The sequence below is a fragment of the Mugil cephalus genome, chromosome 8 (assembly GCF_022458985.1).
Source record: "Mugil cephalus isolate CIBA_MC_2020 chromosome 8, CIBA_Mcephalus_1.1, whole genome shotgun sequence".
In the NCBI taxonomy this organism is placed as follows: Eukaryota; Metazoa; Chordata; class Actinopteri; order Mugiliformes; family Mugilidae; genus Mugil; species Mugil cephalus.
In genome coordinates, this window is record NC_061777.1 from 8986260 (window position 1) to 9012704 (window position 26445).

Genomic DNA, 26445 nt, shown 5'->3' on the forward strand with positions numbered 1-26445 from the left:
TGTTGCGTGTGTGAAGCTGCTGGTGTAGTCAAACTCTACAGGGAAAACAAGTATTATACAGAAAATCTTGTACAAATATATATATAAAATCAAACATATACAAGTATATACAACGTACATCATATGGAAATGAAGATATGCGATACTAAAATACATTTATGACATATATAATTTACCAAATATATAATACTCCCTGTAAAATCTAGATAATAATTAAAACTCTTCTACCATATCACCACAATAAAAAGTGCAGGCTGTCTTTTTGTTTCTAGACTTACAAGAAGACTTTTGGGAGGCAAAGACTTCAGGTAGTTAGTTTTTATTTAATTTTAGGGTTTGATATACGTTATCTGAAATTTATTAATTGAAACTAAAACCTACTGCAAAAATACTTGCATTAATGTGAACTGATGGGGGCAATATGTGTGTGTTCAGATCATACTGCTTCACGCTAAACGTCAAAATCGTGAGAATAAAACAGACATAAAATAACTTGCTTTAAAAAAAAAAAAATACTTGGGCTTTTTATGGGAGCCCATCATCTAGAGATGTGTGACCAATGTGAATTCCACTTGTCTGGATGGGATGAATTAATACTGTGAGATATCGTTTCCATCTCAATTTAGCCCTGAATCGAATAATAATGTAGTAATGAGAACTACACTAAGACAGAAATCTCATTTCTTCTGCACCCTTTGCCATGAATTATTATTATTTTACACTTGTGCAAATTTCAGAAAGACATTAAATGTTCTCATATTGGACACTGGAAGCAGCAAAACCTCAAGGATTCGGAGCTCGGGAGCAGACGTTGAATGAAACGTGGGACCATCTGTATGATGCCTCATTAAATGTTCAAGACCCCGTCCTACTGGTGGGTCCGACCGGTTCATACCGTACTTATTTCCCCACAACAGATTGCAAATGGCAGAGCATTGGAGTCTGGAGGGCATTCCTTACTCCGGTTGCCTTCTAATTAGACTTAAGGGCAGAGCCTGGGCTCAGAGGGCCGAGAGGGAATTAAGAATGAAGGCAGATGGTGTGAGACCTTTTAGGCATCCTGAGAGATGGGGAAAAAAAAAAGGGAGGGAGGTGCTGGGGAAAGGTGGAGACTGGGAGGCGAGAGGATGGGAGAGAGAGGAGGTCCTCTGCAGTGCAGTTTACTAATGAGAGCCCAGTTCAGCGCACAATTTTTGACAAGGTAGAGAGCCGCTTCACTCTTCCTCCACAAGTCATTTCCTCAAACTGAGAGATTTCCACAACTTCACTCTGACATGCACAGCTACCGGTGAGTAAATAAGTGTCTCTCTGTCCTTAATCACAGCTGTACAGAGCATAAACAGTGCATTGTGTGGTCAGATTTGCATGTTTTTCATTGATGTCGACATGAAAGAGCAAGAAAGGGAGATTGTGAGTGGTGTTGATTCACCCACTGATTTACTGGCTGTGAAAAAAAAAAATTGTTCAGCTTTGAATTGAAAAGAACCACAACTGTAACATGATATTTAAGCCCAAAAAACTACTGGTGCTGTGGAACAACTTCTATTAGTGTGTGAGGTCTAAGAAAGAAACCGTAATAACAACCAGTGATTTTAATTATTTACTGTTTAAGAGGTCAGCTTGGAAAAAACTCGTGCATGCATACATCGCCTCCTTCTCTTTCTCGCACACGCACACATTCGGTGCTTGGGTGGACCTGGAAACATAAGCAACTCTTTCATGAAATGAGCCTCTACCTGAGCTATAAAGAGGCAACTGTGCTGTGAATAAACTGATTATGGCAACACACACACACACACACCACGCACAGGGTGGAGGGACGCACAGAGAAATGCTTGTTTCTGTCACTTCCTCGATTCAGCCTCGAGGCAGTCGGAGTGGATGTAAGGTCAGGTTATTTCTCTTTCTTTGCATTTTATAGCAGCCGATCTTAAAAAAACCCGAGCAGCAGCTCGATGGCAACAGGAAGCTGATAACAAAACAGCGAGGCACATCAGAATTCATTAGATGTGGTTAGTTTATGCTTTTATCTCTTGGTTTAAGTTGTTTGAGTTTTTGTTGTTGCCTCCTACACAGAGATGTTAACAAGCGTGTTAACAGCAGGTGTGCAGCCTCAAGAAATCAGTTTTTGTGCCAGTGAATTAAGACTTGATATTCAAACCACAAAAAATAATAAACTTAATTCTTTATTCTTTATTTATTTATGGGGGGGGTTGTGTTGTGTTAAGTTGGTACAGGTCATCATGCTGTTATTAGTATTAATTGTAAAGTTTCAGTTTAGTGCTATATTGAGGCCATAGTTTGTCTAATTCTATGTGTTTTGACTTATAGCTAAAAACTTATATTCTCATTAGCCTGCTAACATTATGACACTAGCATTTGGCGCTAAAAGCACTGTTGCGCGACCTCTCAGAGGTGCTAGCGTTGCTGTAGACTTGTAAAATCACAGCCTCATGACAACTGGAAAAAATAAAAATGTTCTTAATCTGTCCTGAAGTGCACTGCTTTAAAATGTATATTTTTTTTGTAATTACAGGGCGTTTCACCACTTCGGTGATGATCATGCAAATGCCTCGTGAAGATGCCGCCTGTGGACGTGGCACATGAGGACAGCATGAGGAAACAGGAGGACTTTAAAAGCCATGTTTTAAATCTATAGTTCAGGAGCAATGGGCTGCTCATCTTTCTTCGCGCGTGTCTCTACATGACAGCCGTTCTATCAGTCTGAAGTGTGAAGGAAATTAAAAAAAACAAAACGCCATGTTCAAACGGTGGCTGCTGACCCTGGTGATGCGTGTCGGCCTCATTGCGCTGGGACTTTGCACTTGTCTGCTGCTGTTCTACCTCCTGGCCTGCAAACCTGCGTCTCGTAGCAGCCAGCAGTCCGCGCTGTGGTCTGGAGGTGCCACCAGCAAGGAGGGGTACATGGCCTTGTTGCAAGAGAGGGAGGACTCTCACAGACATTACATCAACAGTCTGACGAAGCAGATAGCCCAGCTGAAGGAGGCTCTCCAGGAGAGGACGCAGCAGCTTCAGGAGTCCCTGGAAAAAGCTAAAGCCAGAGGGATCCTGCCTCAGGGTCTGGAGAGTCTGCACAAAACCCCGACACAGTTTGACCTAAAGGTAGGGAAACACAGAACCACAGGGGCACGAAAGATGTTTATGATTTAGATGTAGTTGTAAATGCTACGCTGTGTCCTCCAGGAGTTCTTCCGCTCGCAGCTGCACCAGGCGGAGGTGATTTCAGGTGTGAAGCTGCCCAGTGAATATGCGCTGATTCCTTTTGACACTTTCACTCTGCAGAAGTGAGTGGGACAGCAGAGCTGTTGACCTCCAGACGTGCTGTATAACCTGCTCCTGATGTTAAATAAGGAGCAGCGCTGCCTCCTCAAAGAGTGTTTTTTTCTTTTTTGGTTTAACCATGTGTCTCAGGGTATACCAGGTGGAAACAGGACTGACCAGACACCCAGCAGAGAGGCCGGTGAGGAAAGACCAGAGGGACGAGCTGATAGCCACCGTGGAGACGGCTCTGCACGTCCTGAATGGACCTCAGCAACATGCGGACAACATCAGGCGGAAGCGCACATTCTCCCCTTCAGACTTCATAGAGGGTGAGAAAGACCTCTCTACGTGAAGTCCAATGACCTTTTTTTTAAAATGCTGCAAACCTTTGCGCAGGCTAAAGACGTAGACAAATCCCAGCTACATCACACTTTACTGCAATCTGAAGGCCTGTCTATGCCTTTTATATACTGTATAACCCTACTCTATAGCATTGGTCGTATTTATTAAGGACCCAGCAATACATAAATAACAAAAAGAAAAAAGTGTTTTTGTGTTTCTGTTAGAGGGTTAGTGTGTTGAGGACCGGATAAAATGCTTTGTCCAGACGGTTTAAGATAACAAGATGCCCACCGGGCAGTTCTCATCAGCCACCGCTGCACAATAGAAATGTCAGTTGTGGCTCCCCCTGGCTGACTATTGCATGTGTTGTGAACATTTTGAAACCAGACCAGACACCCCCACCCCATAGCAATGACACTCCTTCGTGGCAGCAGCCATCCCCAGCAGGATGCAGCCTGACACAGGCACACACACAAAAACGCTTTAGGAACAACTAAAAAAAAAAAAAAACATGAAATACAGAAAAAGGTGTTGACCTGACCTCTAAATTCACTAGATCCCAAACTGATTAAGTATCTGGGGGATGTTCCATAGAGACCCCTCCCCTCAACCCGTAGAAGGTCCATGTCTGCTTTGGCAGCACAAGGGAGATCTACACAATATCAGGAAGGTGGTTATAATGTTATGTCTGTGTGTGAACTTGCAGTCGTACGTCAGTAGATGAATTCTCCTCCGCGTTAACAGGCCTGACTCGCACAGAGCGGAACAGAGGAAGCGTTTACGAGCTGATGTTTAAAGGCGACGGGCCGCAGGACTTCACACAGCTCGTGCTCTTCAGGTCGTTCGGCCCCTTGATGAAGGTGAAGAGCGAGGGCGTGAACACGCGCGGCATGATCATCAACATCATCGTACCCCTCTCCAAGAGGGTTGACGCGTTCAGGCAGTTCATCAACAACTTCAGGTATCACGTGGAAGAAAATTAACACACTGATCATTATGCTAATTACTTGTTTCTTCCTCTACATAAGTGAGAAAAAAGGATCTCATAGATCTCGTCTTAAAATAGTCAGTTGTATGTGTATATCTGTGGATAAACATATTTATTTGTGTTTTCTGATCAGAGAGGTGTGCATCAAGCAGGACGGGAGGGTTCATCTCACCGTAGTGTACTTTGGCCGGGATCAGATAGACCAGGTGAAGGCCGTGCTGGACCAGACCACCAGGTAACGGGTGGATGTGTCGGAGTGAACACCACCTTTAAACAATATTTCAGGCGAAACACTGGAGGTGAACAGGGTCACGTTTTGGAATAATAGATATCACTATGAAACTTCTCCAGTTGATTACTTACATAAATACAATGTTTGTTTGTTTTTATATTACAGGTTTTCTCTGAATTTATATTTAAATATGCAAATGAGGAGTTATCCACTTAAATGTGCACTAATTTGCATACATTTCCAGAAGAGAAATCTGAATAATAGTTAAAGTGAGGCTCACAGTTCTTGTTTCATTTTGTTAACATGTTAGATTTCCAGGTATTTACTGAAGGAATTTAGGATGTCTCTTTAAAATACTGTCGACAATCCAAAAAAATCTAATTTTGCCATGTTTTTAGGAGTAAAATGTTATATAAACCAGGCTCTGAATGATATATGAAAAATCCCCTCAGTAAATACCTGCAGAATGTAGTTAGGAATAAAGTTATGTATGTGTAAGTGCTACTGAAGTGGAGACCGCTTTTATTTTAACTAGTCTGATAGAAGACATGGCCTTATAAAGACTAATGTGTCCTTTTCCATTTGATCTATTTTTTTGATAACTTAGTGGTAGTTCTGCTTTTTGCTATCAAACTTGGCAGAGGTGTATATTTGTTAGCAAATTTTGATATTTCAAACTCAAATCCCATAATGCTCCATTTTTAAACTATGTAATCTAAACTGTTACATTGTTACCAATAACTGTCCTCTTTAAAAATGCCTGATTTACAAAAATCTCTCCCATTAAAACCAATTCAAAATCCATTGGAACTGCTGCTGCAAGGTGTCTCCCGCTGTCTTCTCTCCCTCCCCCTCAGAGAGACTCACTTCAGGAGCTTCACACTGATCCAGCTGAACGAGGAGTTTTCCCGTGGACGGGGCTTAGACGTGGGCGCCAGGGCCTGGAGGAAAAGCCACAACGTCCTGCTCTTCTTCTGTGACGTCGACATCCACTTCACCGCCGACTTCCTGACTTCCTGCCGTCTGTACGCAGAGCCCGGTGAGAGGCGGGGGTTGCTTCACTTCGAGCTGTGTGAAAACATTTACGCCTTTTCAACATCCATTTACTTCAGCCACTCAGGTGTAGTCAGTTATTCCGGCTGATTAAACCTGAGGTGGAAGGTGCGTGGACCCCTGTCGAGAGCTGTGAGAGGGAAAGCACAACCATCACTAATGACATTAAACTGAGCTCCAGTGTCTCCGGTGTTCTAATAATCAAAAAGCTGACCTGCGCAATGTCAATTTGAACCATTTTAATTGACTGATCTGTTCAACATATTAAAAAAAAAAAAAAAAAACTTTCAAGACAGCATCATAAACAGTAAACTCAAAAGTGTAATCAAACGACAGGAGCATCTCTAACACATTCTGCTTCGTCATCGGGAGATTCTGTGCCACAGATTCCTCTCCTGCCCCTGCTGCTTTGCACCAAAACAAACAGACAACCCACCTTACGCTTGACCCCATGACTCTCGCTGTGAATTTCTGCTTAACTGGAGCTAGGGGAACATGCATCTTCTCCCTTCATAGTCCTGCTATGCATAGTCCCACATTTGCACTTTGTTTGCAGATAAACACCTACGTGGTTTGGTAAATTATACTGCAAATGGCCTCTGACTTAAAACAGGGAGAAATTAATTATGTGGGAACAACAAGATTTGTTTTATTGAAAAAATGGACAAAAAATGCACAAAAATCTTCAGAGATCGGTCTTTATGGGAGTCACAGCCCTGTCCTCTTTTTTTAAGCTGCTCACAGCCCTGGAGCTTCTACAATAGTACGCCAATGTAAAAATTAGGGAATTTAGGTTTGAAACTCCAGCTTCTGGTTCATCGGATTAGATTTCATAGTGATGCTGTGACAATCTTAAACTAACAAAATTCTATTTCTATTAATAAGCTTGACTTACCATTAAAGAAACAACCAAGTGAGAAAGACTTTTAACTTTTGGTACAGAAATGTTTAAAACATATATTATCATAAGATCTTTGTTATATTATAACCATAATTATTAATTAGTCTTATCAACAGTTATAGAGCAGAAAGTGTTCATCAAGGCTAATCTAATCAAGGGCAGATGCATCTTAATGCCAGGTGTAAACACACATACTTAGAGCTACCTACTTGTGATGTTAAAACCAAGTGTGAACAATCTCCCAGAGCGCTGACAACTATTTAGTCAGAAATAATAACATCAACAAAGCTAATTATGTTGGTGTGTGTTATATCGTGAGGCCGCTTCAGATCATCCTCACGTTCTCAGTGTTGGAAGGCAGATGTACTGTATAACAAAAGAATAGTTTATTGACTCGCCTGAAAAATAAATAATAAAAAATAACTTTTTCACAGCCTTGGGGACAGTATAAGTTACGGTTCTTCTACTATGAGATGTACAAAAAAGTACATGTTGTAAACAACAACAACAACAAAAAACTTATCATTACTTTAGACTCGGCTCACAGTAAAAAAAAAATAAAAAATGATATGTGTCAGTAAATCAGAATTGCTGTGGGGTTTCTGCACCTCCCATAGGTCACTGCGCAGTCACACCTTACATGCAGCCACCTCTGGAGAAGGTGTTGTTTTATTTCTATTCTAACTACCCAGTTCTTATTCTTTTCAATCCAATCAAAGGTGGAAAGAAAACAAATAAGTTCCACCCACTGAACAAGACAGAAAGATATCCATAGGTACCTTGACGTGTGTGGATGCTACAGCTTGATTCACCATTGTTTAAAAAAAAGTTTCAAGCTTGTGTTTATTTGAAAACTAGACGTACTACACTTTTTTCTTTTTTCATGCTACTGACTTTATGTGACTCTGCCATTGAGCATGTCTAATTAAACTGTTCTCACAGGTAAGAAAGTTTACTATCCGGTGCTCTTCAGCCAGTACAACCCATCTGTCATCTACAGCAATCACACGCTCCTGCCCTCTCTTCAACAGCAACTGGTAGGTGAAAAATAGTATTCACAAACCGCTCTAGTATCGCCATCCCCTACCTCTTCCATTTTTTTTTTTTTTTTCCCCAGGTGATAAGGAAGGAAAGTGGATTCTGGCGAGATTTTGGGTTCGGGATGACGTGCCAGTACAGGTCTGATTTCATCAACATAGGTGTGTGCTGAAAGACATTCTTCTCTGTAGTGATGCAACAACAGTCTGTGCATCAACTTATCGAGTCAATTGAGTGCAAATTTGTTTTAACTAAGCTTCCACTTTTCCTTTTTTATTTATTTTTTTAGTAACTGAACACTATGATTACACAGAAAACCTCCACCAGTGTTATCCCTTAAGAACTGTTGTAACACACAAATTATTAACATTATTAACATATTTTTCCTTTTTTTTTAGAAAAAAAAAATCACTTATTATGAATGGCTGGTTAATATTAAAATGAAAAACTTATTGCAAATAATCCACTGGCAACAGTTAATCTGCATTTTTTTTTTTTTTTTTTTTTTTAATACCTCGGAGTCGTTCATTTATCAAAACAAGAACCAGTAATCAGTTAATTGACAAATAATTTAATCCCTGGAGTAGTCGGTTGAGCAGTTTGTGGCAAAGTAATGAGTGCCAGCTAACAACGAAGCGTTCATTTCCTTTTGCTTTGACTTCTGCATTTCCTCTCAGGTGGCTTCGACCGGAGCATCAAAGGCTGGGGGTTGGAGGACGTGCACCTCTACAGGAAGTACCTTCACAGCAAGCTGATGGTGATCCGCTCCCCGTCCCGAGGCCTTTTCCACATGTGGCACGAGAAGAGCTGCGCAGACGAGCTTCCCCCGGACAAGTACAAGATGTGCATGCAGACCAAAGCCATGAGCGAGGCCTCGCACGGCCAGCTGGGGGAGCTCTTCTTCAAACGGGAGATCGAGCTTCACTCGAAACGGAGCAACAGGAAAATCTGAGCATCTAAGTCTAGTTATTACGTCATAATCCCTCTTGTGTGTGATGCGTCTCTCATTTTTTGTTTCACAAAGAATGTGAAAAAAATTAAATGAAAGTATGAAAGAAAAGATCTAGCCTTCTTGTCTCGTCTCTTTTTTTTCTATAGCTTACATTATGTTACACTATTGTGTGCTTCTATTTGGTTTCTTCTTAAGCATAATTAGTGAAGCTACTATACACTTAGAACATGGAGTGCATGTTTGTTTTGTGTTTCTGAAGATTATCAGTCATCCAGATCCAGAGAACATCCAGGGTACACCCTGTGACAAAGCTCAAACAAACGCAAGTGGATTTTGAGTTTTCTTGCAGACGTTTCAAAACTCACAGCTCATGATAAAGGGGAGTTTAAGGCGTCATTTAGAAACATCTGTGGGTGGTGTCCACGTGAAACTTACAAGGATATAGTAAGAGTGTAGTGCGTTGACAACTAAATGTCCACACATGCTCATCTGCAATTGAAAGATGTTGTTGAGATTTCACAAAAAAGTGTTACTGTCAGGACCAATTAATCGCCAGAAACAAAAATATATGTGCACAAATGTATTAAAGCAATATACAAACCATAAACTACAAGCGCGAAACTTCCTGGAGACAAATATATGGTCTGCCACTTTTTACAAATTCAAAACACAAACTTCACCTCAACAGTTGAGATCAACGTGAGCATCACACTTTTTATTCCTTCCATCCGACTGATGCTTCTTCTTTTAAGCTGTTTCAGTTAGAAAGAACACAAGGAGAGATGCTGAGCCCGACTAGGGATGCAGGAAGTGACTCAGAAAGCGGCATGGAATCGCCTCTTTCAAAACTTTCGCAACACGTGCAATAGGAAGCCAGTTGGTTAGCCACAAGTGATGTCTCTATTGTGCAACAGCAGCTGATGAAAACTGCACGGTGTTCACCTTATTATCTTACACCATCTGGACAAGCAGGAACACTAATTAAAGGAGCAGAACACCTGGCCTGGCCTGGCCTGGGCGGGTACATGTCTGAATGACATGCGCATTAATGAACGTCAGGTCCAAAAGTTTCCCAGCAGTGAATTGTCTAAAGATGTTCAACGTTATTTAGCTCTCCTGTCTGTGGTCATAATGTTGTGCCTAATCGGTGTATATCTGGACACACCTGAGAAGCTGAGGCCTACAGGGGTGGGTGAGCCACCACTCAAGTGTTCCAACTTTTATTATGTTGCAATGTTGACTCAGCTTGGAATCAAACGTCCATCAATAAATAATGACGAGTTAGACATATGAATATTTTAAAAGTACAGATTGTTTTATAGTAATAGCAGAAGCTGATGAACATGCAGCAGTGATCGATACTCTCTCTTCTGCTAATGGTGATGCTGCTCTATCCTCATTACATCAGTGTGTCTCAGCGGAGGGAGGAGCAGCTCCGCATCGGCTGACGTCTGTCGTAGTATGAAAGCAGGCAAGCGATAGGCCCTGAGCTCCTACTACCACTTCCCTGTCCTGCGCTGCGTTCAATTGCACCTCGAAAAAAACGCAAAAAAATGCAAACCGTAGCAGAAACCATTCACAGGCACTTAATGCTGATTTGCCCTGGTTATAACTTTGCATACAGGGAACAGGGTGGCAGATGTGTAATATATAGCTACAGCAGAAAACAAGACGCTCTATTGACGTGTTAAAATGAACTGAATTCATTAGCGTACCACACCCACTGAGCCGAAACACTATAGCCTACAGTTTGGTATCGATAGGCCATTCATTGACAACAGTCTCTCTGAGCTAATGAGAAAATGTATAATTAAGGTCTCTGTGGAATTTGCGCATTGTGAGTTTCCATTTAATTCAATTCAGAGGAAAATAATGTTTTTTATTCCACCGAAAAGCATGCAAACGCATGAATAGCTTTAACGTACAATTCTAATACACAACATATGGATTGATTAGTCAGTTAATAGAAAGCTCACAAGCAACTAGTTTGAGAACTGTTCACATAATTAAAATAAATCACATTTCAGGCTTTTCAAATCATTAACTTGATCAGTAGACAATAAAAAATATAGTCATTAAAAGGCATTTTACTGCATTATAAGAACATTTTCCATTAAGCATTAATATTAACACATTAACCAATGATGTGTGGCTTCACAGCTGATTGGGATTCTGCTATTTCTTCGATCATCATCATAAGAGTTTATGGTCCAAACCAGCCCGCTGCAGACCCTCATTCATTTAGTCATTAAAGCGGTGGAAATATAACATTTTTCACAAACGCATCCTTTGTTCTTTTGTAGAGTGATCAGTCTCTTCTGCTCTCAGTCAAGTCAGGAGACACCACTTACAGCATGACACCCTTACAGAGACACCGCTTAATCCAGGATATCCTCTTTGCTGTGCCTTTGAGAGGTGTTTATCTTTTCTGTCTCACACAAGATCTGTTAATCAGAAAGCCAAGTGTTAGGGAGGAGAATGGAAAACAAGCTCACCGATGCAGTTCTGAGGACAAAGTCAAAGGATTCCCTGTTTTATTGATTTATGGTCTCTGTCAGCTTTTTCCCTTTTGTCTTATGAAGGAATGTTTTATCGCAGTAAATAACACTTTGTAAAGTCATGTTTAATTAAAAAACAAACAAACAAAAAACCACTGATGCGGCAGAACGTTTTGTCAAAAATCCTCCATGTCAGAGTCAGATTGTACAATCATTTTTTAAAAAAGAACTTGAAATTCATCTTTTCAAACTTCCTTTGTGAATTCTGAATTGTAATGGATTTTCTGTTCACTTTATTCCTTTAAAGTGCCTCTACTAGTGTCTCCTAAAAACCAAAGCATTATGTCTACCTTATATTCAGTGTGTCCTTTATGTGCACCAAATAAATAACTAATTAATAAACCCCGAAAAGATAACTAAAGTATGTATATACATTACTATTATATAACACATGAATTTATCTCTGAAATTATCTCTGAAAACAGCTGAGTGATTGAGTTTCAGGGTCAACCCTCTCAGCGTCACAGAGAGGCGCAACTCGGATTTCTTGAATCTCCTTTTTTTCCGAAGCTGTCCGTGAAGGCAGCATTAATCACAACTAGAGAGAGCGTCTCTTGTGTCTGCGCCTCACCGGGTTATGTCTCATCTGCGGACAGGATCGTATAAGAAATCCCGCTGTGTTATGATGCTTTACGAGCAGTTGAGGGGGTGAGCGGCTCTTCGCCTGTGTCGTGGTGTTTTTTTTTTAGATTAGATTTAGCTTTTAGTCGCGTGTTTTTGACCTAGGAGTACTCTCACCTCTTAAAAACAACATCTACTCCCTGGTAGATTTAGCTGCTCGGACAGTCCCGGGACAATGACGCTGGTGTGTTTTAATTCTGTGCTGCAATACTGAGACATGTGCAGCGTTATAGGCTGAGCTTCGTCTCTCCTGAAAAGCAGCAGGGACAGTCGGGAGAGGACATTTTTTGCAAAGAAAGACTCCGGAAAGAGACGAAGACGCAACATGTTTGAAGCGTCGGGGATCCCGCTCATCCTGCTGGACGTTACCTGTCTTATTCTCGGTACGTAAATCCGATCCTCCCCTGACTGGTTGGCTATAATCCCTTTTATTTATCACGTTTCTTTCCCTTTAAACAGAAAGTAAAATAATATCATGGCCCACTCTGACACGTGACCACAGTAAATGTATTAAAATGATTTGCATAAAATCTTGGAATACTAATATGAAGGATTGAGGTTTAGGGAACCGGGCAGGAAGATGGAAAATGAGTAACAAAGTCCCACCCTGTGTGTGATTTTTTTTTTTCCATGCAAAGCTGTATTTTTAGCTCACTGTTTGGAGAGTAATAATCACAGCTCAGATGCGCGCTGCAGAGCCCTGGATGTGTCTGACAATGCTGCAGTGACTTTGCTTTGCTTTAAAGCAGCTATCAGTCGTGGCTGTAACAGAACACCCTGAACTTTACACCGTCAGGCACAGTCCGCTCGGCGGTGAAATAGCTGTCGCGTTTGATAAGGCTAGGCAGGTTTAAACACACCGAGCTCCAGAAATCCTTCCCTGTGATTAATCTGCACTTCCTGACTTTGCTTAGTCAGTGTCTTGTGGTTGTCTCTGTTTGGTGACAAAACACCAGGTGAAAATAAAGGCATATTTAATATAACAATAAACCCTCCGTCATGACTGATGATGAGTTAGTGCTGAAACGGTGCAAGAAAGATGTTGAACAGACATGAAATCACGTGTCTCTGGTAATTAGCCTAGCTCAGGTAAGATCATTTAAACCTCGCTGCTTATTTACTTTCGCCTTATGGTATAAGTATAATAAGGAACATAAGTATTAAAGTGCTGTAAATGAGTGAAATGTCTCTTAATTATTATTTGTATTGTCTGCTGATGCATTTCTTGATTTAAAAACGTCAAATTAATAGAAAAGAGTGTCTATAGCACCACAAACTACAGCCTCCAAAGTGAAAACACATGATTCAGCATATCTTTCTGTTACTTTAAACAAATGCTGAACACAGCAAACTCCATCAAGTGAAGATTTATTGCCTTACCAATATAACAGAATGGATTTCTCACTAGTGTCTTTTCTATCCCATTTCATCTGTATCGTATCGTATAAAATCCACCATGGATTGAGATCACTTCAAGGAAAGTAGAAATATGACTGGTTAACTTGTAGTTTAAAGTGGAGCTGACTTTTACATCTTTAAATACAGTTTTATTGTTTAGTCTTTAAGATATTGTAGCGTAAGTAAGGTACAGGTTTATAATCGTGGAACTATTTATAACCTTTAATAAATGAATAAAAGTCATACCACGTGGTGACAGTACTCCAACATGAGTTGTGCATTCATAAAAAGATAAAGGGTCATTGTTTAGCTGTGATTCATATTTGTTTAATTATTATCAGTGTTGCATTAATGCATACGTTGCATTTTACTGTTGCATATGTTTAAATTCTAGTTAGTGTTTTATACACAGTATATAAATCGTATGTTTGTAGTATTGTCCATCCAGAGTCGTGTACCCGTGAAAAGTCTTATGGACACATAGCTCTGTTTTTACGTTTGTGACAGTTTATATTCTAACTAATCCAACAGGGATTGAGACAAAGGACACTTTCAATCTGTCACGTGAATTAACATCCAAATTGCCACATTTGGAGATTCAGGTTTTCCACTGGACATGAGGGAAGGAACTTGTCATCCCTCAGTAGTGGAAAGGGAAGTAATGAGCTGGCGTAACTTACATGACGGATAAATGTTCTTAGTTATTTATTAATCTGAGTTAAGTCCTTTTCTCGTTGTATAAACTCACCTGAATATTAACCACTGATATTTTTATTGATTGTCTCACATTTTACCCGTCCCTGCTTTCAGTCACTTCTTTAGATGACTACATTTCCCAGTTTTTAAGAACTCCTTTTCAAAGAGATATAAATGTCAGAACCCGATAAGGTTGCGATAAAGTGAATGACCACCCTTGTGACATAACAGATATAAATCCAGGACTTTAGCTCCTAACAGAGTCTGACACAATGGGTTGACTCACTGAAGCAAACATAATGGTAAAACAAAGTTACACATAAACCTGCACTGAACTCTGACACGTGACACATTTTTTTATTCAAATTTTGTTTCTCCCTGAGACACACACGTTGCATATTCTTATAGAGGCTGTGTCTTTGTGTAATTTGCTTCGCTCGCTATAGTTACATTGGCTAATGTTTTCCTGTTTAGGCGCCACGTTTCTTCAACTTTCAGCTGACTGTATATTGTGTAAGACGTACAGTGTTCAACGCGTCTACCACATGAGGAGGAAGTGATAGCAGGAATACAGAGAACAAGTACTCCATACAAGATAATAATAACAAAAATAGACACGGGATAAAATTATATAAAAAAATACAGATATTTTAACCAGGATACTGAAAAAAAAGCAAGAAAATGTGATTTTGATGTTTGTCTTCTTTTTATAGGCAGATTCGAAACTAACCATAGTTGGAATATTTAGAATTTCAAAAGGCGGCATTCGGTATAGTTTGTGACTTAGCGATAGCTCATTTAGCCTGAAAGCAAAAATAACAGTGATTGTACTTGAGAGAAAACCTGGTATTGCATTACATCCTTAAGTTTAACCACCGTTCTTTCTTTCAGTTATGCTTTCACTTATGTAACATTGAGAAATCGTGCAGCGAGAGGGGAAGTGAATAAGTCATGGGCAATAAAAGCGTGTTAGAGCAGGTTCGTGTGTTTTGGTGATAGTTCCTGCACAGATTAACGTGGTCATATGTGTCTCCAGCTTCCTCATATTTACCAGAGGAAAACCAATGACGCAGAGGGCAGCATTGCTGTCTCTGTCTGTCTCTGAGGTCTTCTGCTTGTCCTCATAATATTGTTCTGCACTAATTCAAGGCCACGGGCATTTAATCGAGTCTAACATTGTATTCGAGCGAAGGGGGGGAAAGCACGTGTCAGAAGTTTGATGAAATCATCTTTTTTTTTTTTTTTTTTTTTCTTCAGAAGGGAAAATGCCAGCATGATCCCAGCATATTTCCTGTTTCCTGTGACTAACTCTCATCGGATCATTAGCGTCTGACTGTTGCCACGCTGTGCTTTTGATGATATGAGTCATGTAGGTAATGTTGAGACCTGTCCAGAAACAGAAATGTATTATTTCCTGCGTCTTCATTTTCGCAGTTGGACTCCCCTTTTTCATCCTTACCCCTCGACACAACCCTTTCAAACGCGGCTTCTTCTGCAACGATGAGTCCATCAGGTACCCCATCAAAGAGGACACCATATCCTACCAGCTGCTGGGAGGAGTCATGATCCCCTTCTCGCTGATCGTGGTAGGTCTTTTTTATCTTCCATATCATCTCCTCCTCCATCATCTTTTCCTTATCACTGCAGAAATATGTCTGACTTCTGTTTCCCTTATCTCTCCTTGCCTCAGCTTGTCTGTGGCGAGTGCCTTTCTGTTTACCTCTCTCGCATCAAGAACCAGTCTTTGGGGACCAAGTACGTCTCGTGCGTCTATAAGGCCGTGGGGAGCTACGTGTTCGGAGCTGCTGCTAGCCAGTCTCTGACGGACATAGCCAAGTACTCCATCGGCCGCCTGAGGCCATACTTCCTGGCCGCTTGCAAGCCGGCGTGGGATCGCATCAACTGCAAAAATGGCGGATACGTCGAGAACTTCACCTGCACTGGGGACCAGTTTATGGTAGATGAGGCCAGGTAATAGTCATGAACGTGACTAAACTGATGTTGTGTAATAGTTATAATGGGTTTGCGAACTTAAGAACTTAAACTAGACTTAATTATTAGACATTAGCATTTAAGAAAAAGAAATGCGCCCTTTATTTTCAAGATGGCAGTCCTCAAAGTGATGTTTAAGACGCACAATTATAAAGACGCTAAATACTATAAACACCCAAATGAATGATGACTATAACGTGCGTTAAGTATTTAATTAAAAAACTGTTTTCACTGCTAGATTTGAATCATGACAAACCTCCTTCATCAATCTAAAACATGTGATGAAAAGCTTGATGCGCCTTAACCCATTCAGTTTATCCTCTGTTTGTCTCTCACAGGCTGTCCTTCTACTCCGGCCACTCGTCCTTCTCTATGTACTGCATGCTGTTCCTCGTAGTAAGTCTGCCTTTTCTCAAAATTGGCTTTTACATTAGCGCTGGAAGAGCAGGAGCTGTTAGTTCAAACGCATGTGCTTTTAGTTTAATTTGAGTTGAAGTTTGCTTCTTATAAACAATAGGACTCCCGTCAGAAGGACCTGTACTGTAAATATTAGTCTTAAGATATGTCACACGTGTACTTAGGCGTCACCCCACGCCGTTTTTTTTTTTTTTCGTTCCTGGCATTCATTCATTTTCATCCTCCGACTCCCTCAGCTGTACATTCAAGCCAGGCTGAGGTCGGAATGGGCGAGGCTCCTGCGTCCCACCATCCAGTTCTTCCTGATTGCTACTGCCGTGTATGTGGGTCTGTCCCGAGTGTCCGACTACAAACACCACTGGAGTGATGTTCTGGCCGGCCTCCTGCAGGGCGGATTAGTGGCCGCTCTCACTGTAAGTTTCAGTGTAAGAGGTATTAGGATGAAGGACATAGTGCAGTTTCATCACCCATTCTTAAAAAGAAAGGGAATCTCTGATTGAAACATGTCATACAACACTGTCAACTTCCCCCGAGCTATTTAGTGACGTTATATGAAATTTACACAGTGAAATAGTCAAACAAAGACTATTCCTGGAATTTAAACCCAACTTTGAATGACCTGACATTTGTAAATGTAAAAACTAAATAAGTTATTTTGCATAGAACCACATGAAAGGTGCAGTCTTCATTTTATTTATTTGTCACAGCGAAAGCGGTAGAATTCGTTTTCACTCCTCCGCTGTTTTCCACAGGTCTTCTGCGTCTCCAACTTCTTCGAGCAGCCGACGAACCCGGTGGTGTCTCAGGAGGAAGACGGCTCGCACACCAGTTTACAGGATAACCCTTCCAACGGGAACCACTACGGCAGCACGGACTGAACCTGAGGCCGCGAACACGTGACTGCAGGCGGGCGTGGGTTTGCGGCCAAAAAAACGCAGCAGTGACATGCAACTGTTTCACGTAAACCGCTGGCTGTTTGTTTGTGTATGTGCGCATGTCCTGAAGGCAGTTTCACCCCCGGAGCCTGAGCCGTCGCAGCGTGTGCAGGCTTTCAGCTGCTCCCTGGAGTAGGTTGGCAAGTTTCGTTACAGGATGAAAAACGCACTACGGATGAAATCGCCTCATCGACACATAAAGAAGCTGGGTTTTCTGTGTGGACTTTTTAGTTGAATACGGCCTAATTTTATTACGGAGTGACAAAACAAAACACAGCATGTTGGTTTTACCCTAGAAAAAGTTGCTTTTTTTTTTTTTTTTACAGTGTCAGCTTGTGGGAAGTGCGGTTGCTAGTGTATATTGGTCTAATGTTGCCATCGTGAATGAATGAAATTCCTTTTGCCTAGAATATAATGAGAGTCTGTGTGCGCGCTGCAAGCAGGCTTATAAAGGTCCGGTACCTGTGAATAAGAAAACCGTGGCTGTCCTTAAAATGCAGACGGAACTCAGAAATAATATATATATATATGTGTGTGTGTGTTCAATTTTGCCTTAGATTTATGCTGCTACCTGCTGTTAAATCGCATCCCTGATATAATGTCATGTATGGAAAATGTGTGTGTTTTTTTTTAAATAGTTTGTGTAAAGTTTTTATCCACATATAAGCTTTAAGCAGTACTGTTCTGCAGAGCAAGTACTGTGACACAGTGAGACGAATAAAAGAGAATGCCATTTTGCTACTTTGACAATAAAGAGGGAAATGATCCCTGCGTGTCTTTGTCTATAAGAAGAAGGAAAACAAACAAACAAAACAAGACAGACTGAAGTGAAGGGCTGCAGCAGAAGCACGTTTGTCTTATTCCGGGATGTCTGAGTAGGATATGTATGGAACTAAAACGGAAAACAATTCGCCACAGCCCTGAAACTAATTTCTTTCTCACGCAAAGTACTTATCTTGGGTTGGTAATTCAACACCAGTGCAGGTTTTCCATAGGAGCCTCATATATGCAAATATAAAAAAGACTTGTTCACGTGTGGAAACCGGTTTTCCACTCCTGGCATCGCGCATGCGGAGCGCAAATACACACTATCACTGCATGGTCTTTGTGTTGTGATAGTGTGTCGTAGTATGACATGTGACTCAGTTGTTCCTGGGTTGATCTATCAATTGTCTTGTTATCTTGTAATTCCTCACGTACCCCAGCATCTAATTTCATGGAATGCGTCTAGAGAAACTTAACCATTGTCTTTCTATTGACTAAACTCTGTTAACCCCATTGAAAAAAAAATTTGATTAACACCCCAAACAGCACTTCTTTTGTTCATGTTAAAGACACGTGCTCTGCTATTTACAGGGGGAGGGGGATGTGATGTTATTTAGAGCTCCATATCCAAGCACTTTGAGAATTGAGAATGCGAGTGTGCATGCAGTGCTGGACGCTCACGTCGTCCGTTGCTCCACAGTGCTCATCTCTTGTTGTCACACTGACCTCGACAATGGCCCTCACTGAAAGCAGCTCCATTCACTCTCAGTCACGGGTCTCACTATATCTCGCCAAGGCAGTGATTCAGCTGGAGAAACAAGTGACTCCGAAGGGGGAAACTTAAAAAGAAATAGCCACTGAAACAGTGATCTATTTTCTTGATTGCTGCTCAAACGACCTCGTACACCGGGTTCTCTCCGGCTCCTGTGAGACGTAAAGAGGAATCAGGGGAACAAATTCTATTTCAAGATGAGCAAACAAACAAACAAAGAATAGGTAAATGATTGATGTAAATGTGAGTCTAGGACCCACCAGTTGATTTTAGATGATTAAATCCAAAGAGAACAATGTGATCCGCCACAGGAACACGTCTCAGCTTGTTCCTGTTTGAGGGGGGACAAACACAACAAGAAGCAGAAAAGAGAAACGGACCACAAGGGAGAGGAAGAGGGTGGAGGGAGGTGTAATTGGTGGTGGCTTGTGGTGATACTGCAGATAGCAGAATTACATCCAGTCCCTTTCTGGGGACTTTTTGTTTCTGTTGACATTTGAAGCCAATGGACATTTCCCCTTTCTTACGGGTGAGAAAATAAAAGTTTTAAGTCCAGAGAATACTAATGGAATATAATACTATAGTTTCTGGTCCTTTGGCCTATTTCTAAAAGGCATTTAATTTAATAAAGGAAATGAAAGAGAGTTTGGTTAAATCTCCTGGGTTCAAGTGTCAAAACATCCTTTAGGTTGATACGTAAACTACAGTATATGTACGAACTGTTTTTAGTTTCTGCAGCTCAGTCTACTTCAAGGCATCTGTGGCCACCTGCTGGACATGGACAAGATGCACACGAAGGTCCATTAGCTGATACACCGATCAGCCACAACATTAGAACCACTGACTGGAAGAGTAAATAACATTAAGCATTTTGTGAAAATTCACTCTCTGTGTTGGGAAACTTTTGGACCCAACATTCATGTGGATGTTACTTAGACATGTAGCACCCACCTAGACCAGACCAGACCCAGGGAGAACATGCAAATCCCACCACAAAGACCCAAGTCAGACCTTCACTAGATCCCTAATTGATCATTTATCTGTGGGATGATCCACACAGGCCCCTCCCATCAGTTTATAGGACCCCAAGACCCCCACTAACCACATCATGTTAAGTTACATGGTAAGAAAGAGAAAGAAAAAAAAATACAAAAGCCAAGTCCAATAATAAAAAAATCCCTTTGATTTCTGATTGGCAGAAGTGGGGATTTGTTTTGAGTTTTCATTCTTAATTAGGAAAACACATGCTTTGGAGATAATGAACTTGAAGAGAACGCTGTTCAGCCTAAAGAAATAACTCCCCCATTCAACAGTTGCTAATTAAACCAATCATAGGATGAACTATTTACTTCATTCTTCCTCCAATCTGCACAAATACAACTCACATAACATTCCTCTGCAGGTCAATCTCATCATATTCTCACTCGAGTCTCAAAACATAAGACAGGACAAGCCGGGTTCGATTTGAGACAGTGTCACTGAATTTATTACCGTAGTATCAAACATTTCACCTCATCACTTCAACCGCAGCTCAGCAACTGGGCTCACACTTTGTACATCCTTTAAACCACTGAACAGCAATGAAAATCCATCCTTCCTCTGCCCTCTTTGGCAGAGCGCTCCCACGAACAATTACAGTAAACAGCAAGCCATGAATGGATCACGTTACCGTTATATTTTTGTACACTGAAAAGGTCAAGATAAATTTAAACACAACTGTGTTCAATGAGAAGTTTTTGTTCTTCCTACATGAGTTATGACTCTTCGGCCGCTAATGAAACCTGCTCCGAGGGAACCAACCCAAACACTAAACTTAACTCGAGTGCACAATCAGAAGAGCTCTGCAGCGCGGTCGGGGTTGTAAAATTTTATTTGGAGAAATCTGTACATGGAGGTTTTGACCTTCAGTGTGTTCACATATATAAGCATTTTGGGGACACAGACAGGTGGCTCACTGAAGATCAACTCAAGTGCTTTCCTTTACTCAAAACTGGACAGGAAGTTGAGAACAATCTGCTTCAGTTTGGCATCTGATGCCTCTGAGATCTTGCCGTCAGCCCTGAAACAGAAAACAAGCCGAGTCAAATTCTGCCTTTTTAAAAATAAACTTGTAAATCTATCATGGACTAACATTCTCCCCCCCCTCCCCACTTACCTGATTGCGCTGAGCAGGTCCTGGTGCTGGCTGAGGATGTGCTGCAGGAAAGCCTTCTCGAACTTTGTGATCTTGCTGGGCTCCATCTTGTCCAGGTGACCTCTGACACCAGCGTAGATGACCGTTACCTGCTCCTCAATGGCCATGGGAGCTGGAAGGGAGAGACAGTTCAGCTGCTTGTCAGACCATAAAACACCAACCTAACACACTTCTATTCTACTTTTAGAGATGTGCAAACTGTAAATGAGGTCGACACTCACAGTACTGTCCCTGCTTCAGCAGCTCAGTGAGCCTGACGCCCCTGTTCAGGAGCTGCTGTGTGGCAGCGTCCAAGTCAGAACCGAACTGGGCGAAGGCAGCGACCTCACGGTACTGAGCCAGCTCCAGCTTCATCGTACCGGCCACCTACCGCCATAAAAAAAATACAAAATAAAACATTATCATTGACCTAAGAATGTAGCCTCTTACTAACTTAGCCACTAAAACATTAAAAAGCAGATGTTACCTGCTTCATGGCTCTAGTCTGGGCAGCAGAGCCGACTCTGGACACAGACAGACCCACATTGATGGCGGGGCGGATACCCTTGTAGAACAGCTCAGTCTCCAAGAAGATCTGCAGCAGACAGGAGGAGACAGTCAATGAAAAAAAAAAGTGTAATGCAGAGTATTTATATGGGAAGACGCCTGAAGACAAGTTTAAGACGAACCTGTCCGTCTGTGATGGAGATGACGTTGGTGGGGATGTAGGCGGACACGTCACCAGCCTGGGTCTCGATGACGGGGAGGGCAGTGAGGGAGCCGCCACCGAAGTTGTCGTTCATCTTGGCGGCTCTCTCCAGCAGACGGGAGTGCAGGTAGAACACATCGCCGGGGTAGGCCTCACGACCGGGAGGACGACGCAGCAGCAGGGACATCTGACGGTAGGCAACAGCCTGACAAGGAAAAAAAAAAAAACAAGGTTTAAAGGTTTTTAATTCAAGACTAAAATGGCACATTTGATGTACGTCAGCTGTAATGTAGAAGCCTCACCTGCTTGGACAGATCGTCATAGATGATGAGGGCGTGCTTGCCGTTGTCTCTGAAGTACTCTCCCATGGAGCAGCCAGAGTATGGGGCCAGGTACTGCAGGGGAGCAGCATCAGAGGCGGTGGCAGAGACCACGATTGTGTACTTCATGGCATCGGCGTCGGTCAACCTCTTCACCAGCTGAGCCACGGTGGATCTCTTCTGTCCGATGGCAACGTAGATGCAGTACAGCTTCTTCTTCTCGTCGGTTCCCTCGTTGAAGCGCTTCTGGTTGATGATTGTGTCGATGGCAATGGCGGTTTTGCTGCAGGTATAAACATTTAGTTAGGATGTTTCTCTTAATTGATGCAACAGTATTTTATTTAAACCACTGTAGTACAGATGACTATATTCTGGAGTAATTACCCAGTCTGCCTGTCACCAATGATCAGCTCACGCTGGCCTCTGCCAATAGGCACCAGACTGTCCACAGCCTTGATTCCAGTCTGCATGGGCTCCCTCACAGAGATACGGGGGATGATACCGGGGGCCTTCAGACCCACACGCCTACGGATCTTGGAGCCCAGGGGACCCTGAGAGAAGAAAATAAAAAAAAAAGTTTAGGCGAGTCAGATCAATTCAAATTTAAGTTCATTTTTATCTAGATTTACTATCAAGAAATATTTCAAATAACCTTTCCATCGATGGCGTTTCCCAGGGCGTCGACCACACGACCGAGCAGCTCCTCGCCCACGGGAACGTCCACGATGGCACCGGTTCTCTTCACAATGTCGCCCTCCTTGATCAGCTTGTCATTACCGAACACCACAACACCAACGTTGTCGGGCTCCAAATTCAGAGACATGCCCTGGAGGACGAAAATGACAACTTAAAATAAAAATGCTGTTAATATCACTTGTAAATACACAAACCTAAACTCAGAATGTGGAGCTTTCTCATTTCAATGAATTGTCACAAAATCATAAGAGCACATCTTATGAAAACAGACCGATAATTAAGATACGTTTGTTTATATCACAGATGATGATTGTGTCCTGCAACACGTACCTTGAGGCCGGAGGAGAACTCCACCATCTCTTCTGCCTGGACATTCCTCAGCCCGTACACTCTGGCAATACCGTCACCAATGGACAGCACACGCCCAGTCTCCTCCAGGTCAGCGGATGTGTCGGCTCCCATGATCTTCTCCTCCAGGATGGAAGACACCTCGGCTGTGCCTATGAAAAGAAAAGACGTGCACAAAGCACTTCAGTCATAGGAATTTTAACAGGATATTGCAAACTCTGTCCCCGGATCAGAAAAAGTCTGTTTGTGCTTTTGGTGATTAAAGTAGTTTTTCCCCCCAGGGGTGAACTTAATTTAAAATACACAAAACAAAAGTTGAATCTGGACACATACTTGTTTACTGCCATATAAAAAAAACAGCAAAAGTACATGCATTCAGTATTTTATCAGGATGAAAATACATTTTTAGGAATCTGCACAATAACATGCATAAACACTGAGGCGTTGCCATATTTTAGATTTAGCAGCGCAAACTCCAGAAGCATTTTGAAATCAGTGACCTTCACGAATCACGACAGTGAGCTGACCCACAGCGTGAACGCTACAAGTGTTCAGTCGTGTTGTTTTTGACTTTCTCACCCGTCTTCTGCAGCCATGGTCTGTGTGTGTGGAGGTGGTTGACCCCAACGCAGGCAGCCGGTACAGCCTTGGACACCTACAATTCAATGACAGGCGCATTAAATTAAACGCCGAATGCAAACCAAAGTCCACGGCAGGCATTACAACAACAATAAAATGCGCACTTATTAGGATCAGCTGGTGCGTAGCCGCTGTGCTCGGAGAGGACATGCGCTGTCAGGCTTTCTGACCTTCAAAGCATGGCCGGATGAGCCGCTAGCTTTAGCCTAGCTGCTAACTTCAGCTGCTGCAGGACGAATGTTGTCGTCGCACAAGGGCAACTTCGATAAACACGCTTAACTCAACATTTACAAGACTATTAACCGGTATTATGAATCCGGGCAAATCAGCTGCGTTTAAAATCGCATTCGTACACCGGTGACAAGTAAGCTTGCGGCCTGTAGCGTTAACATTACCCTTCACAAGGTTCACGCTGATATTTAAATAAACTTGCAGCGACATCCTCACCAAGTGTAATTTAAACAATTGAAATACTTACAAATCCAGCCCTTCTGGGCAGGCTTCTGGCCAAAGCTGCTGCAACTCTCACGGATAGCATTTTTCTTGGGTTGCTAATGACCTGTCCTCCACCAGCAGCTAAACCGACTGTGCCTGAATGTAATGGCTGAATGAAACTCTTCTTCTATTTATGAGACATTCGTGTCATATTCGCTGCTTCACGGCTCAACTGCGCCCCCTCTCGACACGGAGGCGGAACTGGTTCATATTCAGATTCAAGATTCAGAAAACTTTTTATGCGTCTCCAGGGGGCGATTAAGGACACAACGAGAAGGCAGTTTTAAAAAAAAAAATCAACATAGAATAAATAAATTGGAATAGATATATAATGAAATAAATGAAAACACACACCTGGTGATGAGTAGTGCAATGACTCACTTCTCTGTTTGTGTGATGTATAGGAGCCTAAGTGGTAATAGCAATCACTTCTGTGCAATTATAATTATAGTGATGGTATTAGAAACACGATAGGAACATAGTGTATAATAATAATAGCAACAATAGCAATAATAATCATAGTTATTATAATACAACCAATCAGAATTATAACAATAGAATAATATAGCAAAGACAGAGTAAAGACAAGACGGATGGAGGATGGAGGAGGAGAGTAGAAAAAAGGTCAGTATATGAATATTTGAATTAGTTTAATTTATAGGGTGCCCCAGGTCCCCACGGCTCCCAAATTAATGCAGCGGTGTTTCATATGAAAATGTACAAAATTGTTTTTATGTGATAATGTTATGCTGAAACAAAAAGACCTCACATTTCCATTTCAAGTCTACAGTTTAAGTTTATGTGTGACTGTGCATACGACAAATAACACCTATCTTATATTATCCTAAACAATAATAATAACCTGGTTATACTGTGGTGTATGGACAAAGGTGAGCAGCTTTCTCTAAAAATAAATTAAAGACAATCTTGGTTGCTGAGTGGGAGACTTATCTAACAATGTTTTTGGTGAAAAAGCTTTACAGGAAAAAAAAATTATTTTGAATGCAGTCTTTGAGATTACAGATAAAATGCTTGTGTGGTTATATGTTTATAAATCAGTCATGACCTGTCGTATTTTCAGTTTTAAACAGAAAATATGAGCCCTACCCATCCTGTAAAAGATAGATATATATATATATTTTGGTGTTCTGAGAAAATTAACTGGCAGCTGCTTTGATAACCAATTACTTGTAAAAGGAAGAAACATTCCATCTCTGAAAAGGGAGCATGTGCGGCTTTTTATTTGATTCTAAATTGTATATCTTTGCTTTGTGGGGTTCTCTTGGTCTCTCTCTCAAACATTGATAGAAAAATATCTGTCCCTAGTCCTGATCTTGAATCCACTACAGATAAATACCCTGTGTCACAAACTAAAGCCCCTTCACTTGCACTAATTAGCGCAAATATTGGATTTTATTCTGATGTAAGTTCCCGATCTTGGACATTTTCTGCTATTTCAACTTCTTTTCTGTCAGAAATTCTGCCAGAAACTCCTCATATCTTCAACTCAGAATGCAGAAGTTGGCATGAACACAAACTTCCCCTTCAAATGTATAGATATGTTACCACCTTTACAGTTCCCTAAAGCCCCCAAACTTCCCACAGCTGCTCTAAGCATGCAAACTATTTTCTGTGTGAGCAAATGCATGGGTTAATGTCAGAGAACTACTGTTTTGTATGTGTGCTATATGCATGCCCAGTAATGTTGATTCGATGTGGTTATTCAACAAATGTGACACCTGAGGTTGTATATGCACTTTGTGGTTGCCATGGTGTCTGAAAATAGGTTTTAAAAGTATCGAAGGAAGCCACAATTATGAAGCTACAACCTAACAGCCAACTTGATAAGTGTGGCACACTACCTATAAATAAGATGGCTTCAACTCATGTGTTTGTTTCACCAGTCTCGATAAAGACTATGTCACTTGCCTGTGTTGTACCATTTAAATAAAGCATAATTTCATTCAGAATGGAGCTGACACCATTTAAAATACACCGGCACGGTGAATTATGCTCTTGAGTTGCATCATAGGAAATGTAGTATTCAGCTCATAAGACATAAGGCATTGTTTATTTATTTAAGGACATATGCGTCCTTGTCAAGGGAGTGTGGAATTAGACTA

At 41.5% G+C, this 26445-nt stretch overlaps 3 protein-coding genes and 1 long non-coding RNA gene across 5 annotated transcripts; 2 read left to right on the forward strand and 2 right to left on the reverse strand.

Annotated features, from left to right (window-relative positions):
• The first annotated feature begins 1154 nt into the window (after window positions 1–1154).
• On the forward strand, window positions 1155–8891 carry LOC125011724 (chondroitin sulfate N-acetylgalactosaminyltransferase 1-like). 2 transcript variants are annotated; one of them, XM_047590994.1, is made up of 10 exons: window positions 1155–1288; window positions 2537–3123; window positions 3205–3305; window positions 3433–3611; window positions 4369–4585; window positions 4746–4847; window positions 5702–5883; window positions 7741–7835; window positions 7916–7997; window positions 8514–8891. In XM_047590994.1, the coding sequence occupies exons 2-10, from the start codon at window positions 2761–2763 to the stop codon at window positions 8786–8788; spliced, it is 1596 nt and encodes a 531-aa protein (XP_047446950.1). In that variant the 5' UTR covers window positions 1155–1288; window positions 2537–2760; the 3' UTR covers window positions 8789–8891. The 2 variants fall into 2 exon arrangements, with proteins under 2 accessions (XP_047446950.1, XP_047446951.1); XM_047590995.1 differs by having other exon boundaries at window positions 7916–7977.
• Window positions 8892–11881: 2990 nt separating this feature from the next.
• LOC125012757 (phospholipid phosphatase 1-like) lies at window positions 11882–18172 on the forward strand. The gene is made up of 6 exons (XM_047592884.1): window positions 11882–12350; window positions 15496–15647; window positions 15752–16032; window positions 16392–16449; window positions 16707–16883; window positions 17223–18172. The coding sequence occupies exons 1-6, from the start codon at window positions 12293–12295 to the stop codon at window positions 17346–17348; spliced, it is 852 nt and encodes a 283-aa protein (XP_047448840.1). The 5' UTR covers window positions 11882–12292; the 3' UTR covers window positions 17349–18172.
• On the reverse strand, window positions 18021–19580 carry LOC125012758. The gene is made up of 2 exons (XR_007113317.1): window positions 19203–19580; window positions 18021–19094 (listed from the first exon to the last, which is right to left on the reverse strand). It is a non-coding gene; the product is annotated as an uncharacterized LOC125012758 (long non-coding RNA).
• Window positions 19581–20794: 1214 nt separating this feature from the next.
• Window positions 20795–24466, reverse strand: LOC125012389 (ATP synthase subunit alpha, mitochondrial-like). The gene is made up of 11 exons (XM_047592319.1): window positions 24306–24466; window positions 23768–23843; window positions 23171–23340; window positions 22797–22970; window positions 22529–22695; window positions 22127–22427; window positions 21805–22029; window positions 21603–21710; window positions 21358–21502; window positions 21098–21248; window positions 20795–21001 (listed from the first exon to the last, which is right to left on the reverse strand). The coding sequence occupies exons 1-11, from the start codon at window positions 24363–24365 to the stop codon at window positions 20923–20925; spliced, it is 1656 nt and encodes a 551-aa protein (XP_047448275.1). The 5' UTR covers window positions 24366–24466; the 3' UTR covers window positions 20795–20922.
• Window positions 24467–26445: the final 1979 nt, after the last annotated feature.

Coding starts and splice junctions, on each gene's coding strand:
- LOC125011724 (XM_047590994.1), top strand. CDS start 2,761: ATGTTCAAACGGTGGCTGCTGACCCTGGTGATGCGTGTCGGCCTCATT. Junction 7,836..7,915: donor CCTCTCTTCAACAGCAACTG/GTAGGTGAAAAA, acceptor TTTTTTCCCCAG/GTGATAAGGAAGGAAAGTGG. Junction 7,998..8,513: donor GTCTGATTTCATCAACATAG/GTGTGTGCTGAA, acceptor ATTTCCTCTCAG/GTGGCTTCGACCGGAGCATC.
- LOC125012757 (XM_047592884.1), top strand. CDS start 12,293: ATGTTTGAAGCGTCGGGGATCCCGCTCATCCTGCTGGACGTTACCTGT. Junction 16,033..16,391: donor TTTATGGTAGATGAGGCCAG/GTAATAGTCATG, acceptor TGTCTCTCACAG/GCTGTCCTTCTACTCCGGCC. Junction 16,450..16,706: donor ACTGCATGCTGTTCCTCGTA/GTAAGTCTGCCT, acceptor CGACTCCCTCAG/CTGTACATTCAAGCCAGGCT.
- LOC125012389 (XM_047592319.1), bottom strand. CDS start 24,365: ATGCTATCCGTGAGAGTTGCAGCAGCTTTGGCCAGAAGCCTGCCCAGA. Junction 23,341..23,767: donor ACCATGGCTGCAGAAGACGG/GTGAGAAAGTCA, acceptor TTCTTTTCATAG/GCACAGCCGAGGTGTCTTCC. Junction 22,696..22,796: donor GAAACGCCATCGATGGAAAG/GTTATTTGAAAT, acceptor TTCTTCTCTCAG/GGTCCCCTGGGCTCCAAGAT.